Source organism: Conger conger, chromosome 11, assembly GCF_963514075.1.
Source record: "Conger conger chromosome 11, fConCon1.1, whole genome shotgun sequence".
Taxonomy (NCBI): Eukaryota; Metazoa; Chordata; class Actinopteri; order Anguilliformes; family Congridae; genus Conger; species Conger conger.
This window is the reverse complement of record NC_083770.1, coordinates 47042682-47063179: the sequence shown is the minus strand read 5'-3', so window position 1 is coordinate 47063179 and position 20498 is coordinate 47042682. Positions and strand designations below refer to the sequence as shown.

At 49.7% G+C, this 20498-nt stretch overlaps 1 protein-coding gene across 6 annotated transcripts in view; it reads left to right on the top strand.

Annotated features, from left to right (window-relative positions):
- osbp2b (oxysterol binding protein 2b) overlaps positions 1 to 12012 on the top strand; it is an 89771-nt gene extending 77759 nt beyond the window's left edge. For 5 of the 6 annotated variants that reach the window (XM_061260005.1, XM_061260006.1, XM_061260010.1 and 2 more), the window contains 6 exons: positions 938 to 1041; positions 3778 to 3873; positions 4451 to 4635; positions 5314 to 5534; positions 6561 to 6578; positions 8055 to 12012. In XM_061260005.1, coding sequence (XP_061115989.1) covers positions 938 to 1041; positions 3778 to 3873; positions 4451 to 4635; positions 5314 to 5534; positions 6561 to 6578; positions 8055 to 8197 — 767 coding nt within the window. In that variant the 3' untranslated portion in view covers positions 8198 to 12012. The remainder of the gene's footprint in view (positions 1 to 937; positions 1042 to 3777; positions 3874 to 4450; positions 4636 to 5313; positions 5535 to 6560; positions 6579 to 8054) is intronic. The other variant, XM_061260007.1, reaches the window with a different exon arrangement.
- The last annotated feature ends 8486 nt before the right edge of the window (positions 12013 to 20498 follow it).

Genomic DNA, 20498 nt, shown 5'->3' with positions numbered 1-20498 from the left:
TTCTGCTGTTCGCCTGGTCCAGCATTTACACCTGTGAGTGAATGCTGAAGAATCACTCAGAAACCTTTTTTTGGGGGGGCTGAGGACACTAACAATACAATAATAATAATGCGTCGGTTACAACATTTTGGTCTTATAATCACACTTAAAATCTTATTTATATTACCTTTTTGGTATGTACTGTGAGACAAAAATATTGCCAATGACGTGAGTCAGTTTGACTCATTTCTAGATTTGCAAATGGGGTGAGAATTTCACTTCAGCAAACAGTGGCTTAAAACAAGCTAATATGATGATAAGACTCATCACAAGAGTAGAACATGGGTTATGACACCACGTGCAGTATCCTGCTGCCAGTGGTGTGTGGTTATCAGTGCAGTGTGGTTATCAGTGGTGTGTGGTTATCAGTGCAGTGTGGTTATCAGAGGAGTGTGGTTATCAGAGGAGTGTGGTTATCAGTGGTGTGTGGTTATCAGTGGTGTGTGGTTATCAGAGGAGTGTGGTTATCAGTGGTGTGATGCTGTACCATATGGGACCTGTGAAGTGTTCCTAATGAAGTCGCTCTGATTGGCTCAGATTGGCTGTGATTGGCTGTGATTGGCTGTGTGGAGGCAGATAAGACCGTACTGCAGAGACATGGGCAGGACAATGATTATCCTGAAACGTTTGAATAAATTCTCTGTTCTTCACAGAAAATGACCAGCGTGCATATTAGTGTGGGCGTGTGCGTGTTTGTTTTTTGTTTGTTTGTGTGTGTGTTTGTGCGTGTGTGTTTTTGTTTGTGTGCGTTTGTGTTTTGCGTGGTGTCTTTGTCTGCCTCCTGCATTGTTTACGGTGTTGCTGTGTACCAGTGGTACACATTTGTCCGTTTGACTCCATTTTGTTTGAGGTCACAGGGGGTAATGGAGCTGTTCTCTCTCTCTCTCTCTCTCTCCAGGTGCGATCCACCTGCAGTTCCACTCCAGCGGGAACCATTACGTGTGGCGCAAGGTCACCTCCACCGTGCACAACATCATCGTGGGGAAGCTGTGGATCGACCAGGTGGGTCCCCCCCACAAAAACACCTCTAAACACCCCCCCCCCCCCCCCGGTCCGTTTCTATACCGTTCCGAGCCGAATCAGAACCGCCTGTAAACAATCAGCGTCCCAAGGGGGTACCCTGCTTTCATTCTGTCTAAAAATACCCCCCACCCCTCCCCCCTTTCTGAGTAGAAGTCACACAGACTCCATGCTGACCCAGTTAGAGGACTGTGTCTGTGAGTAGCACTGTGCTTACCCAGGCTTACCCTCTGATGTTACACAGCTGGTGCTACCAGCAGGTATTTCAGAAAGCAAATATTTTTATTCCACCAAAGAAACGTCAGAGAAGTGAGACATTGCACTACAGATGATGGACAGTTCATTAATTGCGTCATATTGGAATTGATACAACCAGCAGGGGTTAAACAGTATCTGAAAGAGAAGGGGAATTTGTTTAAATGGTAAATGGTTGGCATTTATATATCGCCTTTACCCAAAGCGCTGTACAATTGATGCTTCTCATTCACCCATTCACACACACACACACACTCACACACCAACGGCAATTGGCTACCAACCAGCTCGTCAGGAGCATTTTGGGTGTTAGGTGTCTTGCTCAGGGACACTTCGACACATCCAGGGCAGGATCGAACTGCTAACCCTCCAACTGCCAGATGGCTGCTCTTACCGCCTGAGCCAATGAGAGGACTGCTCTTACCACCCGAGCCAGTGAGACGACTGCTCTTACCACCTGAGCCAATGAGACGACTGCTCTTACCACCTGAGCCAATGAGACGACTGCTCTTACCACCTGAGCCAATGAGACGACTGCTCTTACCGCCTGAGCCAATGAGACGGCTGCTCTTACCACCCGAGCCAATGAGACGACTGCTCTTACCACCTGAGCCAATGAGACGACTGCTCTTACCGCTTCAGCCAATGTCACTCTCAAGTTTAGCTACTAGGTGAAGTCCCCTTCACCATGCTCGAAAAATGGCCAAGGATTGGCCAGTAGAACGGCACCAACCCACCGACTCTGTTAACTTCACATTTTCCCTACATGGAAGATATTTTATTATGTGCGAGTACAGCAATTTCCAGATATGAAGCTGTTGGATAAATATTACACTGTCAGACGAGTAAGAGTTTAGTTTCATCACAGGGTTCGGGTTCGCCGTGATTAAACTTGAGCGATGAAAGTTTTTTTATGAGCTCAGTGCTACACGGCAAGGCTGTGCAGTCACTCAGGCTCCATCGCTGTTTAGGTTTTGAGCCGCGCTTGTGAACCTCCAACTTCCAAATCACTCCCCACTTCAGATAAAAATCTTCCGGAACAGTCTGAAGTTGAACTTTATCTTCTGACTCACCTGTCCACTACATCATTTATTTTGTGCAAAAAAAAAAAAAATCTATTTAGACTTAAATGGAAATGTTTGTTATCCAGTAGGGTGTGTTACTGGTGCAGTCGGTGGTTTTTACATTTGTTAAAATAGCCTGTCACAACAGAACTCATTTGAACTGTGTTAAAACCCGAACATACCTGGCTGTGTTTGGTATTCTGTGTCAGTAGAGGTACATTGTCACAGTGCCATTTTAAGCCCTGGGTCCGTACGTTTTTTCGGGATGAGACCCTGGCGTTTTTCCCCTCTGCTCCGCGGAGCAGCAGCTGTGTGCTAACGGGATAATGAGCTAAGCTGAAACGGCTGCATTGCCCACATTTAGATTCACGGGGATTATTGTAGCACCGTTGCCTATTCTCCACAAATTGTGTTTTCCCATAAACGGTAATCCCAACCTGTTAAAAACCGCTGGCGGTGCGCTGGTCCAGTAAGCCGATTGGATGCCATGCTAATGCTAATGCTAATGATGGCCGTTTAACCGCCACTCTCCTCTCTCTCCTGTAACCCAGCCCGGCCTGGTTTCTCTGGGAGGTAAATATTTACGCTTCCCTGAATGAACGGGCTGCTGAATTCGACGTTGGCAGATAGGAGCAGGTGTCCGCCCGGGCTCCTTATGAGATAAAACGGCAGGGGAGGTGGGAGCTCAAATATTTTGGTTCACACCCCTCCCACCTAAGACAGCGGAGCATCTGGTCTGTGTCTCAGAAACGCGTGCTCACTGTCTGCACAGAGCGGATCGTGGCTGTAGGAGTACGGGCCTCTGTATGAGAGGGGGGATCTCCTCAAGGGGCGCCCATGCGTTCCTCTGTCTGTGTCACAAACGGTCGGATGGGGCTCTGCTGGGGAACAGTGAATGAAATGAAGGTAGAAATGAATAGAGAGAGGAAGACTAATGTGGAGAAGACGGAAGAGAGAGGAACAATGTGAGAACGTCTCTCTGGATCCACCCCCACCCTCCTCACCCCCACCCTCCTCACACAAACCCCCACCCACCTCACACATACCCCACCCTCCTCACCCAAACCCCCACCCTCCTCACCCAAACCCCCACCCTCCTCACACAAACCCCCACCCACCTCACACATACCCCCACCCTCCTCACCCAAACCCCCACCCTCCTCACCCCCACCCTCCTCACCCAAACCCCCACCCTCCTCACCCCCACCCTCCTCACCCAAACCCCCACCCTCCTCACACAAACCCCCACCCTCCTCACCCCCACCCTGAGCCTCACTGTGCTGTCCTCGTGGCTCACCAGATATCTTCATCACTCCACCGCTGATGACTTCTAAAGTCTTCTCACCCGGCCTTTTCTCCTCCTCTCTCTCTCTCTCTCCTCCTGTCCTCTCCCCTGCAGTCGGGGGACATCGACATAGTCAACCACAGGACCAAGGAGACGTGTCAGCTCAAGTTCTCCCCCTACAGCTACTTCTCCCGGGACGTCCCACGCAAGGTGAGGCGCGGTCACGGCATCGACCCGCTAATGTCCCCCCCCCCCCACCCCACGGCGGTCACGCGGGTTTAACCTCGACCACGCCGCGGGGTAACGTGCGTCTCTGACTGCACACAGTCACAGCACTTCCACTGGAGCCACTGCCACGTGTCGGAGAGACACCTGCAGTTTCATTTTTAAAGCAGATGATTTCTCCAACGAGACGTCCGCAAAATGGAGGATTAGTCAGCCAAGGTCATGCTTTGTAATGTAAATGGCCTGGCGTGATGCGTATAGTGTAGCCTCTGCGTCTGTCACTGTTACAAAATAACACAGTCACTCAGCCCCCAGTAAGTGTCCTCTAGCTGAGGTGATGAACAACAAATATCGCACCTTTTACATTTTTAATCAAATTCAATACCATAAAAATATCAATTTATTAGCCAAGGTGCTTTCCTGTTCCCACAGTGTTAAGGTGAATACATTGGGATCGATTGATTTGTAGATGCTGCCCTCTGCTGGTTAGTAAAGGCATTGTCTTCAGCTTGGCTCTTCTTCTGGTGTTTTTCCCTCACTCCCCCCTCCCTCCGGTCGCCAGGTGACGGGCGTGGTAACCGACGGCGACCGGCAGGCGCACTACATTCTGTCGGGCACGTGGGACGACAAGATCGAGAGCGCCAAGATCGTGCAGAGCAGCCGCGGGGGCGGCGGGTCGGAGGGCAAGCAGAAGACCGTCTACCAGACGCTCTCCCCAAAACTGCTGTGGAAGAAATACCCCCTGCCGTAAGGTCCCGCCCGGCTGGAGGCCTGTCGCAGGCCCAGTGAACTCACACCCATCGATTTAACCAATGCTGCAGACTGTTAATGGCAGACCTGGGTCAAAGACCTCATTGTTTTTGGATTCAAATAAGCCAGCCAGGTTGAGGCGACCAAGAGGACCAGAAGGTGGGGTTGGCACTTTTTTTGGGGGTTGAGAGTTTTCCAGGACACCAGACAAGCTCAGTAAAGTGCAGAAATGTATTTGAATCCAAACGATTACGTATTTGACCCCAGGTCTGTATTCTAGTATTCCTGACCTAAATATACAGGCTTAAGTTATTTACACCTGCAGTATGCTATGAAATGAATACTGTGAACTATTTTAACAGCATGTAACCAAGGCAGTACAGTATTGCAGCTATAATGCAATATTGAGGAGAGATTTGGAAATAGACATCTTCGGTAGTGCTGGTTATGACCCTACAGACTGTTCATCCTCTCTCTCCCCCCTCCCTCTCTCTCTCCTCCTCTCTCTGCCCCTCCCTCTCTCAACCCCCCCCTCCCTCTCTCTCCCTCCCCCCCTCCCCCCTCTCTCGCTCTCCCCCTCCCCCCCCCTCCCTCTCCTTCCCCCTCTCTCTCCCCCTCCCCCCCCCCTCCCTCTCTCTCTCTCCCTCCCTCCCTCCCTCTCTCCCCCTCTCTCAGGGAGAACGCTGAGAACATGTACTGCTTCTCGGCTCTGGCGCTGACGCTGAACGAGGCGGAGGACGGGGTGGGGCCCACGGACAGCCGCCTGCGGCCCGACCAGAGGCTGATGGAGGCGGGGCGCTGGGACGAGGCCAACGTGGAGAAACAGCGGCTGGAGGAGAAACAGAGGGCTGTACGCCGGAGGAGAGAGGCAGAGGCCTCCCACACGCTGGAGGAGGGTGAGAGAGGGGGAGAGGGAGGGGAGGGGGAGAGAGAGGGGGGGAGGGAGGGAGAGAGGGAGAGAGAGGGGGGGAGGGAGGGGAGGGAGAGAGGGAGAGAGAGGGGGGGAGGGAGGGAGAGAGGGAGAGAGAGGGGGGGAGGGAGGGGGAGAGGGAGGAGGGGGGGAGGGAGGGGGAGAGGGAGGAGGGTGAGAGAGGGGGAGAGGGAGGGGAGGGAGGGGGAGAGAGAGGGGGAGAGGGAGGGGAGAGGGGGGAGGGAGGGAGGGGGAGAGGGGGGAGGGAGGGAGGGGGAGAGGGAGGGGGGGGAGGGAGGGAGGGGGAGAGGGAGGGGGGGGAGAGGGAGGGGGAGGGGAGAGAGGGAGAGAGTGGTGGGGGAGAGGGTGAGAGAGGGGGCAGAGGGAGGGAGAGAGTGGTGGGGGAGAGGGTGAGAGAGAGGGGGGGAGAGAGAGAGAGAGACAGAGAGAAATTTGACCTTTGATATCCCTTTATTTTGACAGTTAAAAGGAGACATACAGTTCTTGTTGCCAAAACATTCCAACGGAAAAATTTAAAAGAGAACCAAAACAAACACAACCAGAGTGAGAGAGAGAGAGAGGGGGGGCGTGGAGGGACAGAGAGAGAGCGAAGGAGAGAGTTAGATGGTAGAAGTAAGTTAGTAAATCAAAGGAAGGATTAAACAAATACGTTTACACCGTTATAATAAATATAAATCAAAGAGAGATTAAGGGAAAAGAGTCTGAGATAACCAAAGCTTGCCTTGTGTAAATGTATTAATATTAACATTCCATTGTGTTGCATGATGATGTCCCTGAGGTGATAGCCTTGTCCTTCTCTAAAGAGTTCCCTTTCCCACATCCGTCAATTAACACAGTATGAACAGAGCAGCGTGTACAACCGCATACTGCCCTGTTGACATAAGAGACACGAACCGTGTCTTTAACCATAACTTAAGCCGTAGCTCAAATGCATTCCAAAGATGAATAACTGATATCTCTCCTCTTCTCTCTGTTGATTATCTGACACCAGAGAGCGATTGTGACTCTGGTGAGTTGGGACTCTGTGGCGTGCCCCTCGGGCCTGTTCCCGGTCCCCTCCATCATCTCCCCATCATCCCCCCCCTCCTCCCTGTGTTGTTGGTGGTGTGTAGTGTTGTGTACTGGTGTGTAGTGTTGTGTAGTGGTGTGTAGTGGTGTGTAGTGTTGTGTAGTGTTGTGTAGTGGTGTGGTGTGTAGTGTTGTGTAGTGTTGTGTAGTGGTGTGTAGTGTTGTGTAGTGGTGTGTAGTGGTGTGTACTGGTGTGTAGTGTTGTGTAGTGGGCCTGCATGGTGTGTCCCTTCCCCCCGGTACATCTCAGTCTGTGTCCCACTCCCTCTGTGCTACACAGAACAAGCTGGGCACTTATGAGTTTATCCCTTCAGCAATCTTCCTTTCACATTCACACGCTACCTTTGCTTTCTTCGCCTCTCGTCCATGCCTTGTCACTGAGATTGTTAGCGGCGGTGTTGGAGCGCAGGACGTGTAAGACTGTAATCCGTTCGGCGGTAACGTTAATCTCCAGCCAGCCGTGCTTCCCCCCGCACGCCGTCTCCCGTTGTGACAGTTCAGACGGGAGACCTCTGCTCCTCGCTGATCCTTGCGGAAAGGGATAAACGCGCTCCGCAAAGCGCCGGGTCGAATGGCACAAACGCGCAGTCATACAGATTGTCTGTGAGAGGCCTTGTTCTACCCCACAAACTGACAGCGCTAGGCTAACAGTGTTGGGCTAGCGTTTCGTGTCTCTATCCAGTGCCAAAATCGACAGCGCTAGGCTCACAGTGTTGGGATAGCATTTTGTGTCTCTATCCAGTGCCCAAATCGACAGCGCTAGGCTCACAGTGTTGGGATAGCATTTTGTGTCTCTATCCAGTGCCCAAATCGACAGCGCTAGGCTCACAGTGTTGGGATAGCATTTCGTGTCTCTATCCAGTGCCCAAATCGACAGCGCTAGGCTAACAGTGTTGGGATAGCGTGGCGTGTTTCCATCCAGTGCCCAAATCGACAGCGCTAGGCTCACAGTGTTGGGATAGCGTGGCGTGTCTCCATCCAGTGCCCAATAACAGAGCTTGGCTAACAGTGTTGGGATTGTGTGTCTCCATCCTGTGCCTGAGTCAGGCTCTCCCCTGGCCCTCAGGGTGGAGGACTGGGCTGTTTTTCTCAGCCTCGAGCCTCCACGGTCTGGTCAGCTGTGTGGGGGCTTGGGCCTGTTACAAAACCGCAGCGCTCCCCTCAGTCGAGCTGTGGCCTTGGCCCGGGCTCTGCCGCGCTCCTGGAGGTCTGTGTGTGCCAACAGGAACAATAATGTCAGGGGAGTGCGTCTCCTAATCGGGTTGCATTTGCGCGCTCATAAAATTTTCAGCTGAGGAGAGAGCAGGCGTTAGCGTAGAGCCCTGGCCTTCTCCCATTCTGTCTGTCTGCAGTGCCCTGTGTCGCCCCCTGCTGGCGGAGCGGTGAGTGACTGCTGTCCTGTCCCCGCCTCCTTTAGGTGGGGAGTACGAGGCGTACCGCCCCCGCTGGTTCCAGAGGAGGAAGGACTCCCTCACCGGGGAGGCCATGTTCATGTACAAGGGCGGCTACTGGGAGGCCAAGGAGAGGCAGGACTGGAACAGTTGCCCCGAAATCTTCTGAGCCGTTAACCCCACCCCACCCCCCCCGCGACCCTGTGACATCATCAGCAGGGGGAGGCAGAGGGCGGGGTCTGAGTGGACCTGCTGCCCGCCCTCGCCACGCCCACAGGCTCCGGAGACGAAGTGTTTCATCACCACACCCCCCACGGCCCCGCCCCAACGTCTGTACTGACACTGACACTGTGTGTGTGCGTGTGTGTGTGTGTGCGCGCGTGTGTGAGAGTGTGTGTGTGTGTGTGCGTGTGAGAGAGTGTGTGTGTGTGTGTGTGAGAGAGAGTGTGTGAGTGAGAGTGTGTGTGTGTGTGTGTGTGTGTGCGTGTGTGAGAGTGTGTAGTTGTGTGTGCGTGTGTGAGAGAGTGTGAGAGAGTGTGAGAGAGTGTGTGTGTGTGTGCATGAGTGTGAGAGTGTGTGTCAGTGTGTGTGTGTGAGAGAGTGAGAAAGAGTGAGAGAGAGTGAGTGTATACTGTGTGTGTGCGTACATATGTGTGTGATTCTGTCGGCGTACATGCATGCATGCATGTTTCTGTACGTGTGTGTGTGTGCGTGTGCGTGTGTGTGTGTATGTGTGTGCGCGTGCGTGCGTGTGTGCAAGCGTGTGTTCCAACTCTGATCTCCAGATCAGTGAGAGGGCCAACCAGCCGCCCACCAAAGCTTCCAAAAAATCAGGTGTTCTACACACAGTACCCACAATGCACTCCTCTGCCCTCCACCGTATTCTGTACACCTTCTGTATTCCTATAAACAGTGTTACTATGTGGACAGATCGGAACCAATCAAGAGCTGAGTTCTGTGTGACCCCCGTGACACTGGCCAATCAGACAATTGGATGGCGGAGGCCACGCCTACACCCACAGACCCAGATGGGATTATAATGGACAGCGTCTTTGCGATCTCTCCGGTTTCTTCCACGCCACCTCAGAACGTCGCCGTTCTGCCTTTGTATTTGCTTTGGAGCCAAAGCGTGGCCGTTTCGATTGCGACGGCGAAATCCGTCTTCTGCATTTCCGTTTCACATCACGAGTGTTTGAAAGCAGATGGAGATTTGGGAGCTGTGCGATATCTGTTGCACACCCTACCGCTGCGGTAGAAGGTCTCCTATAGGTCACCTCAAGCCATCTCAAAGGCCAATGAACACTCAACTATCATCATCTTTCCAGAGGAAGAGATTTGTATGTTTGTGGGCTCCGTGAGTTAAAGGCACATTGAGCATACCTCGTTTCTGAACCATAATGATTTGCCCTATGCACGCCACATGAACTAGGTAACAGGAGCCGTGTTTTACTTTGAATTGTGGTCTTACGTGACGCCCCAGAGGGAGCTGCCTGATGGTACTCTTGCGCTCAGAAACCATTGTAGATGCAGTTAGCTGCACATTGTACCAGTGAGTTATAACCTCACGCACTCATAAGACTGTGATTGGCATATCCCTGGGGCCGTTCACGTGGACACACACACATCCTGTACTCCACTCAACACGCATTTACAGCATCTTTTATTTGTGCTGTGTTTGTGTGTACCCCTACTTCAACAGAAGGGATTACTGTTCATCCAAAGGTCATGATCTTGTCCTCATTAGCCTCTGTAGGGGGCTTCAGTGTTTATCAAAGTAATATATCTAGTACTGTGGGTTAGACAGCATTTGACATTTACTGAATTACTCTCCTGCTAGAGTAAATGGATATACTTCACCCTTTCACCAGTTCAGGTGCTGACACTGAGAGTACACAGGTCCCCACTTTGGACACATTCGTGTCGGGGGGTACACAAGGCCTTGTGTGGAGCAGGTCTTTATTTTGGCATGATGAACACCAGCTATTAAAGTGCTTTGGGCCGACTGCTCCCTAACACTGGCCCACTCACCCCACTCACCCCACTCAACCCGAGTGCTCAACTTCGGGGGTTGAGTTGGGGGGTGAGGAACATCCCAGGTCTGGGTACCTGAGGATATTATCAAAACTAGAACCGAAATTTCAGGGCCTGGTACTCCCCCAGTTCCACACGGAGGTGAACAGAAGCAGGTCGTGGGTCCGTTTCCTCACCTGCCGTTTAGAATGTAGAAAACCTGGCCAAACACAGATGTACCTGCAGTCAAGCCTGTATGAATATTTTGTTACAAGAATAATGTTAGCAGTAAATAAGATTTTAAAAATATAAGTAATATCAGTAATACTGTACATAAGTTCAAATATGTAGTTTTAACTAATTGAAAATTGTAAATGCACATTTTAATCCTACGAGTCGTGAATCTGACTCACTCCTTTGTTTGATGGCCTTTTTAAGTGATTTGTACTCTAAGAAAAAAGATCTACACAGGACACACTGAAAAAAAAAGCAAAAAAAAACATTAATTAAATTTCTTTAACCCTTGGATGAATTGCAGGTGCCAGTGGCAGGTGCACGTTCATGAACACTTTTTAGCAGATTTTTTCTGTTTGATCCGTTGGTATGCTGGCTGGTTTTGGTTGAGAGAAGATGGTTTCACAGTTTTTGGGGGGAAAGTGTCGTCTTAAAACTGTTGTAAGAAAGCAGTCAGTCGAGTGTTGGACAGAGGGGGCGTTACCATTACGTTACAGGTTTTCAGCAACTGTGACATTAAACAAAATGGCTGTCATCTTGAGAGTGAGACAAAACAAAATGGAGGAATGTTTCGATGCTGCTTACTTTGGCTGGTTCTCGCCGACTCCTCGTCGCAACAGTCTACTTTAAACGGCTTCGACCGTAGATGCACTGTCTAATTCAGACGTTTTAATCGTGCAGTTGCTCTCTTGGGTTTTCTTCTTCTCCTCGAGACATTGAAGGACACCTAGGGCTGTTCCCCCAAATATGAACATACCTTTCAGTTCCATTTAACGCATGCAATTGGTCTTGGTCTAAACGTCGTTGGCTTGACGTTAGTTTTCTAACAGGGGGCTCTTCCTGTGAAGGCTCTGCTCTAGTAGGGCATGGGTGGGCTTCACAGTCAGGTACCACATGGGAGAAATGAGGGGGAAGTGCTATTAAAATGGTTAGGTTTTCTCAAAGAGTCAATACTCCTTGGGAGGACGTGTTAAATTGGACATAGCATCCAGAACTGTGTGTACAACTCTCGTAATGCAGTCACAAAAAGCCACTTTCCTTGGTTTTATGTTCTGATAGGAAATCCCTTGGTGCCTTTCATAGTGCAATGGGATGTTACGGGGTGAATGCAAGACCCCTCCCACCAATGACCGTAATTTTGCCTCAATGAGAAACACTGTCTGAGCCTTGGAGGCGCAGGGCATTGTGGGAAATCGTTTGGCACGACCCTGACTCCGATCTGCCTCGGTACCGCGCTGAGCTAAAGCCTGCATTTCTGCACCATTTGACGTTTGTTATTACCTTTAATAATCCACGTTGTACTCAAGCACATTCATTTTGAATTAAAGTGAACACACGCGCATTATAGACGAGTCCGCCGTATGGACCGCGGATGCAGGGCCTGCCGTGCGTAGTTATAGTGGATAGTAGAGAAACATATCAGAGTAGGATAGATAACAGGGTGTTTCTGTGTGGATTGTGTCCAGGGCTCAACGCGAGGCAGTCAGTCCCAAACGCATTTAAGAGTCCTGTGTCTGTCTCGCTGTGTTGTATATATATACACGTCACATAAACATTCATCCTAAGACACTTTCAAGAATGTCCAGTTACAGTATCTTTGGGAAAGTGAAAAAAAAAAAAAAAAAAAAATCAGAGAAGTGAAAATATTTTCCATTGTTTGTTTTTTTTCTTCAAAATGATTAATGTCAATAACAAGAGATCCATAAAGAGATTTAACTTAAAATATAGAGAATTTAAAAATATATTGATTTTATATATATTATATAAATGCATATATATATATATACATCTATATTTTGAACAATAATTTAAATATGTGATATGTTTTAATCCATTCATTGTGAGTAGCTTTTGGGACTGACATCAGAGCTTGGGTGTCCGACCCCATTGGTGGAGAGTGCCTCTGTGGGAGGTGACGGGCGGGATGGGGACCCAATCACGCAGCGGATCGACTGTAACACTACTGAGCTGTAGCAATAATGGCGGGAGGGGCGTGCGCTAAATAACACCTGACGTTGCGATAATTATTGCGAGCAGCGATCTCTGAAACCAAAGCTTCCGCCAGGCGTACTTTACACGAGACGAGGCGTCATCGCCCCCCTCCGGCTGGGACAAACGCGCCACGTCATCTCCCCCGGTCCCGAATCCAGAGGGGGTTTAAAGGGGTTTATTTTCTCTGTCTCCTGGATGCCATTGTTCTGCTTGTATGATTTTATTTCATTTTCTAAATATGTATTCATACAGTTTGTGAGCAAAGTCGCACATATCTGTATACATATATATTTTACCCCCCTCTTTTTTTCCATTATTATTATTTTTTGCTTCTTAACTGATGATCCTTTATGCGGGAGCAAAATTATGAAGACGGAGTTTCGCGCTCTGCCTGAATTTAATCCCAGACCTCGTCGAGACTTGTGCCATTTGGCTTTTTGTGCCAGAGACACTGAGAGCACATGACATATCACATTAATTGCCCCTACCCCTACCCCACCCCCCCCCACTCCACTCTGCCTACCCTTGCGCTGTGTGTGAAATACACCGCGGCTCGCTGAAAAAGCTTCTTACCGGGGTCGTTTCTTCCTTTTTTTTTTTTTTTTAAATTGTGTTCTCCCTTAATTTATACACATGTAATGTCTTTAAAACAAACGAACAATAATGACAAAAGGAGATAATAAAGTTTTTTTTGTTGAATCTGTAGACTGGTTTTGTGTGGTCTGTCAGTGTGCATTGAAGCTGTCCTCACTGGTGTGGTCATTCCAGTTCATACCAGGTAAGGTGTTTGAGTCCTTGCATTTCTTAAATTCATGAGCTTGACTCTACCTTCTGGGGAGTATATCCCAAAGCAGGATTAAAGCTAGCTGTATAACTGTGCTGAGTAAAACCCAGAACAGCTCCTTTTTTTTTTTTACTTCAGTCCATGTTCCAGCTTTGTGAGTGTTCTGGGTTTCACTCTGTATTTATCCAGCTAACTCAGTAATCCTGCTTTGTGAAACAGCCACGATCTGCTCTAGAGGTGAACCCTAACACAAGAACATGTAATGTTGCGGTAGGCTACATTAATATGGATATAATCTGCCCCGTATTATCCTCATGTTTCCATGTGAACTCAGGCTTGTTTTCCCCGTCTATCTAAGGAATTCATGAGGATCACAAACATTACATAATCATTACCAGCTGTGGAATTGGATTGTACGGATGCGATGCACTTTCAGGTATATGCACCAAAAACATAAATAAACACTGATGAACTTTGTGTATACATAAATAGTATATTTTACATTTGTGTGTGTATCTGTTCACAGTTTAGGATGTATGACAGAATCTTCCATGCTACAAATTCCATCCGTTATATAACTTACGGCTGTATTATGTAGACATGCGCATACGTTCTCAAATGAGCGATTGGTATATTGCCTGAAGTTTGCCCATTTTGTTTTATTCAAGACTGATTGGATATGCCCTGCCCATGAAATGTATACCAAAAATTCCCGTCTTCACGGCCCCACCCTTGGCCTACTGTTAAACTGAAGTTAAACTCCTTACAACACCGTGTATGATCAAATTAACTGCAGAAAACAAGTTATAGACGAAAGGAAACGAAAGGAAAACGTATAGTATAAACGAGTAAAAAGTAAAAAGATGCCATAAAAATTAGGCTACAATTTACCTGTTTAAACGGTAACTGAATACTTCCCATTGTGTTTTAAACGGATTGATTCAAAATGTGTCCGTGCCGGTGGGTATGACCACAAAAACAAGCGGCGCGTGTGCCAAATTTCCTGAACGTGGCGCCCCAACTCCCGCTTTGCAAAATGTCCTGGTAACCCCAGTGTCTCAGCCAATCTTGGACCGCAAAAAACTGCGTGTGGGCGCCGTGGTCGCAGACGGTTATTACATAGGCCTCCTCTGTTAGATGGTTGCTAGGAGACTCCGGCCTGGGCTCAGGTTAGGCACGTTTTCCTAAACATAACGCACTGCTCGCTACAACTGGAGTAACATGAGAATTGGCGAACTGATCCACTGGAACAATAATAACCAACAGTAGAAAAGTAAGTGCATCCACATTTCCACGGTTTGCTTTGCTGTTATTTCTTAATATGGATTTACCATACGCTGACAGCTATTAATGACAAAATGAAATTAACATAACTGAAAATGATAGCTGGATTAATAACAAACTGATGACAAAAAAGTAGCTACTCTCTGTGTAAGAAACTTCCATAATTTACACCGGTGGAACCGCATGTGTCGCGAATTTGTTTCACTGCATGCAATTAAATCTCGGTTTTTGAAGTTCCCCAAACATTTTGCAACAATTCGAACGTTCTTTTGCCGAAAGAGTTGGAACAGTTTGGTTTTAAAGACTAACTCGTTAATTTGAACATAACTTTGAAACATGTGAAAAAAATGGTGAGGTTCACCTTTGAAGGGTTTTTTTTTGTTGAAGTTTTGCTTTTTTTTTTTAAACCAATGTTCTTCTCAGTGGCAATCTTTCCCTTTCACGTTGTATTGATATTGAATCTAAATACCTCCCATTTGATTTTACCAGTGCAACTGCCGGTGATGCGCAGATTGCACCCGTCACACCCAATCACCTGCGTTCATTAAATAATATCGTACAATCTACCGCTTGCCTATCTGTGTTTGTGCGTGCTTGGTGCGGATTGTTGACAGCGACCAGCAGCTTCCCTCGTTGGCTGTGAGCTATGTGAACTGACTACAGAGGTGAATGGCTGTGGAATTTATTGCGTGCTTTGTGGAAGCACGACTTGTCTTGTAAAGGGGAGGGGGGGGGGGGGGTGTTTCCGGGGCGACCCCCGTCATTCGGCAGGCTTTTGCGAGGGGAGGGGGACGTCTGTGTGTCAGCCGAAGTCATCATTGACATGGATCCACACAGTCACCAGCATAAAGCCACAAAGAAAGAGTGTGGAATTGTGATTGAATTGAAAAACAGCTGCAGGCACCGCTGGCAACACCACACAGCAAAACGGCCCTGGGTACGAATCCTGGCTGTGTTGAGTTATCACACAAGCCAAAGACGTGCAGGTTAGGCTACTTGGGGTGGCATTCCCTTTGCACTGTTGCTGCAAAAGAGCAAGCGTGCGGAGTCAAAACCCTCCCTACCATCTATAAATAAAATAAAGGCTATAAAACAGTTGGCATCAACCCAGCTGGCATCTGAACCTCTAACCCCATTGGTTCTTGTTCAGTTCGTTGGTTTTAGACAGGTTGATAGCAGAAATCCGAAGCCGCGTTTTCGATCTCCACTAAGCGCGTCTCGGACGATGAGGTTCGGTGAGTGCGATGCCGTATATCTCCCCGCGCCGGCGGGTGGGGCTGGTCTCTCGGCAGCCTCGAGAGGACAATCGCCGCAGTACGACCGCGTCGGTCTGAGGTCGGGTTCTCAGGAACACTGTTCGCATTTGAAATAGCGTGTGAAGGGGGCAGCGTAGCCTGTCGGCTCGGTGAACTCTTCTTCTTTAGTTTGGCTTAATGGCAGAGTTATCTCGTCTCCGTGCTGTCTGGGGCTTTTCCCTGCACTAGACTCAACTGAGGATGTGTGTTACCTGGGGCCTGTATCGCAAAGCAGGATTACTGAGCTAGTTGCTGTATCACAAAGCAGGATTACTGAGCTAGCTGGATAATTGCGCTGAGTAAAACCCGGAACAGTCCATGTTCCAGATTTGAGAAGGTTCCGGATTTTACTCAGTGCAGTTATCCACCTAACTCAGTAAGATCCCACTTTGAGAAACAGGACAAGTACAGGTGCAGTACATAATATGAATTGTGTATAAATAATATGCATTGTGTATAAATTATAAATAATATTTATAATTGCATGACACAGGACCCCAGACCGCTGTGCAGCTTTAAATGTGTTTTGATGTGCAGTGAACAGAACCAGGTTCTGTGACCCCTTAGTATTCGCCCTGACCCTCTAAATTACCCAATTACAATGATGGGGTTCTGGCTTGCTTTGCTTAAAGGGATAAACCATCACTACTCAACTCCACGACCTGATTTCACTAATTAGCTCATTATCTGAACCGAGCAGGTAAAATGGTTAGTGAAATCAGGTGGTGTAACGGACAGTGGGAGCGAGTACCAGCCGACACTGTGGCTCCACATGGAGTTGAGTAACACTGGTGTAGACGATACCCCAAAAGGAATCTCAGGAAACAGCCCCTGCAAGCTGAACCAGGTATGCTGTGTGTTTATTCCAGGGCATTGCTTAGCATGAGAAAGCAGGTCATAAAGCCCTCTGTACAGGCAGGTAGTGGGCGAGCAGGCATTGTTATTTGTCCATTGTCCGCCTGTATAAAGCTCTGTATATCATACAGTAGTTTAGACATGCCTAGTGCCACCCAGTAATAACCAAGACGGCTACATACTCATCTCACCTTACACCTGGCTTCTCACCTCCGTAATGGCCCTGAACGTTAACCCTGCTATTAAGCGTATTCTTCACTGTTACGTGAAAAGATTAGCGCTGTTGTTTTTGTGTGGGCGTTTTCCCCTCTCCCCTTTGATGATCAGGGCCTGTGGTGTTACAGTGGGGGCAGATATTAGCTCGGCAGTAAGAGCAGTCGTCTCATTGGCTCAGGTGGTAAGAGCAGTCGTCTCATTGGCTCAGGTGGTAAGAGCAGTCATTTGGCGGTCGGAGGGTTGCCAGTTCGATTCCCGCCCTGGGTGTGTCGAAGTGCCCCTGAGCAAGACACCTAACCCCTAAATGCTCCTGACGAGCTGGTCGGTGCCTTGCATGGCAGCCAATCGCCGTTGGTGTGTGAGTGTGTGTATGAATGGGTGAATGAGAAGCATGAATTGTACAGCTCTTTGGATAAAGGCGCTATATAAATTCACCATTTACAGTAAGCAGAGACCGACCTGACTTCTTTGGTGCTGTTCAGCTGCGGCGCTCCAGCCCAACACCCCGTCTGTCTGCGAGCCTCGTAAGATGGCCGACAGCACCCAGGAGGGACCCGGAGAGACCGGAGAGGACACAGACGATCTGCTCTACTCTGGTATCCTTCATTTTTCACTTCCTCTGCATGCGTTCCCTGTGTGTGTTCTTCTCTCCACACCTTCTCCTTTTCTCTCCTTCCCTCCCTTCTCCGGGGGGGGAATGTTTCGGATTCAAATATGCAGTTGAGCCAACCGAAAAGACCAGAAGGTGGGGTTTGCTCTTTTTGAGAGTACTGCAGGGATTCCAATACACCAGACAAGCTCAGCAAAGCATTTGGATGTTAGATGTTCTAGGCTTGCTCTTGTGGGGGGGTTTAGGTCAGGGTCCACTGTAAAGTGTATTGTAAATGGTACCATACAAATGAAGTTTGATGAGATGAGATTCCCTCTCTGCTCTCCGCTCAGACGTGGAGGCCGAGGGGTCTGGGTCGGGGGCCGGGTCCACTCCAGCCCAGCTGGCCCGGGACCACTGCGACCTCCTCCTGGACGCCATCGACGCCCAGCTGAGCCGCCTGCAGGTCAGTGAGTCTCTGAGGCAGGGCCTCACCGTGCCGAACCCGGTACCGCTACGGCACCGGTTCCCATGCCACCGGTACCTATCGGGCCGGGTTGCAACCCAATTCTGATGCCTTATTTCAGTGCCACAAACCTTCACTAGCTAACTTTACCCTCACCCTGTTGACTTGGGCACAGCAGGTAGCCCTTAGCATGCTAGCTAATAGCGAAACGGTGTGCATCATAAGTATGAAGTATAATTTGAACTATTAAATAAAACAATTCAATTGTTCAATTTCTTTGCCTATGGTGTAAAAAATATTATTTTAAGCAAGGTATCAGTGCAGGGAAGGTTTAGTCACTGGTATGGTTTTAGAAGTTTTGTTTTAACACTAGTGTCCCATCCCATCCCGAGTGCCACCTGGCTGAAACGCCCTGGGCAGTAAACTGTCCACAGATCCACAGCTGCAGGTCATTAATGGTGGCGTTTCATCTTGCCCGTTTCTCCAATGGTCCCTGGCCCAGAGTAATGCTGGCAGAACCAGAGGGGAGGATGGGAACAGAACCAGAGGGGATGATGGGAACGGTGGGAAGAGAATGGATCACAGCAACGCAGGTAGGAACGTTCTCTCAGGAAACAGTGACACACCTGGAAACCCCATTCCTCATGCCAGCGATCCTCAGTGTCACCCAGAAAGGGTCGGTGTGGGCGCAGACTTTCATTCCAACCAGCCAATTACAAACCTGATACTACTAATCAAGATGCTTTGCAGAGAGTGCTTGATTAGTAGAATCAGTTGTGTAACTGATTGGAAGAAAAGACTGCACCCATGCCAGGATAAGATCGAGGACCCAGGAGGACCCCTGCCTGATGCCATTATGATGTCCATCATGTTTTAGCCCTGTATTCCTTTATTTTATGATCTTTCTCTTTTTTTTCTCTGCTCCAGCAGTCAGTCAGAGTCAGTCTGTGAGCAGGGACACTGGGCTGGGCAGTACCATCCACACCAACGACACCCCCACCGCCCATCTCCATGTGGTACGGTCCGAGACTCAAGAGCTCTCCTCAGGTGAGAGGGCCACTTTTGTCTGTCAATCACACGTCTCTCTGGAACTGGAATATACTGTGTACAGTACATGAGTATGTGAAGTTTCTAGAAAATATAATGGTATATTTTCAGTGAACATATATATGGTCATTTGCCGCAATATTTTTTTACAATATCTTGTACAATATCTTACCATATTTAAATATTTTCCTGTATATTCCATTTCCATAATGGATGTGAGGTAAGAGCTGATGGGCAACATTGCTACTGTGTGGCTGTGTTCAAAAGCGCATACTTCAGATACTGCATATCAATGAAAATCAGCCTGAAATTGAGGATGCGTAGTATGCTAGTATGCACTTTCGAACACAGCCTGTTTGTGAGCTGGGCTGTCTCATACTTCCTCACTCTGATGTCACTCTGATGTCACAGAACTGATTGATGTGTTACGGTTACCCCCAGAAACGCGTTAGCCAGCTGATTGGTGGAGAGCTCCCTGCTTCGCCAGAGGGCTTTCATCTCTGTCACGGGTTGCAGAATGAGCCCTTTGGCTGGAGTCCAAGAGCCAGTTTGAGCAGCGAGCGCAGAAACGCTTCACATTTATCAAGGAGAGAGAGTGACTTAATTACCCGGCGGACGGGCGCTTCCCCTACCATCGCACCGAGTGAAAGACGGCCTCCTTCCCCCGCGTTCTAACCGAGGCCTCCCCCCAGTACTAACCCCCCCACTGAATCCGGGCTCTGTTTCCCACACAGAGACGCGCTCAGGAGGCAGGGCCCCTGACTCACAGGAAGAGGAGGATGATGGGAAGGGTGGAGTGGTGGTGGGGAGGCCGGAGGCGGAGGAGGAAGAGGAGGAGGCGGAGTGGGAGAGGTGCCGCTGGAGGCTGGAGCTCCTGCTGGGCCGGGCGGAGGCCGGGTTGGGGAGCTCCCCGCCCCGCCGGGACGCCAGCGTGTGCACGGAGGACTTCGCCGCGCGCTTCAGGGACGAGATGCTGGAGGCGGGGAGCAGAGGATCATGGGAAGGCCTCGCACCGGAACCCCTGGGTTGGGCTCGTAGGGCCGAAGAGGGGACACGGGAGATGGAGCGTGAGAGTCCCGCTTTGGAGAAAATGGCGGTCGGTGCGAACGGGAGTGGCGGGGGCCATTTTGGCTCTCACCGTGCCCCTCGACACGACCGGGACAGCCCTGAATCACCGGGGATCCTCGGCTCCCGGCTGGGCCGGGGACACACTGTGGAGATGGGGGGCACCACGGCGGACACAGGGGGCAGACCTCCACTGGACCTCCATGAGCAGAGCCGGCAAGCACCGTGTTCCCATCTCACACCCCCAGGGGGCGATACTGAGCGGTCAGGAGAGACGGACCCTGACCAGGTGGAACTGTCCCGGGACCAGCCACCCCGGGGGTGTGCGAAACCCGGTGGTTACCAGGAATCCCGGCTGATTGGGGGAAGGAGTGTCAGCATGACTGCTTTACCGGATCCCACCCCCCTCTGTGTCCCCACAAGCCCTGGGACTGTCCTAACCAGGCACGGGAGACACCAGACCAGCACACCGTGCGCAGAGGGGTCAGGTGGGCTGACCACGGCCTCTTTAAACCACAGACCAGACATTACTGCACGGACGGTTAATGAGTCAGGGGTTCGAACGATGTCCAGGTGTCTGAGCTGTCCCGGGCCCATCCCAGAAGCCACAGGTCAGGAACTCGAACCCCGTAC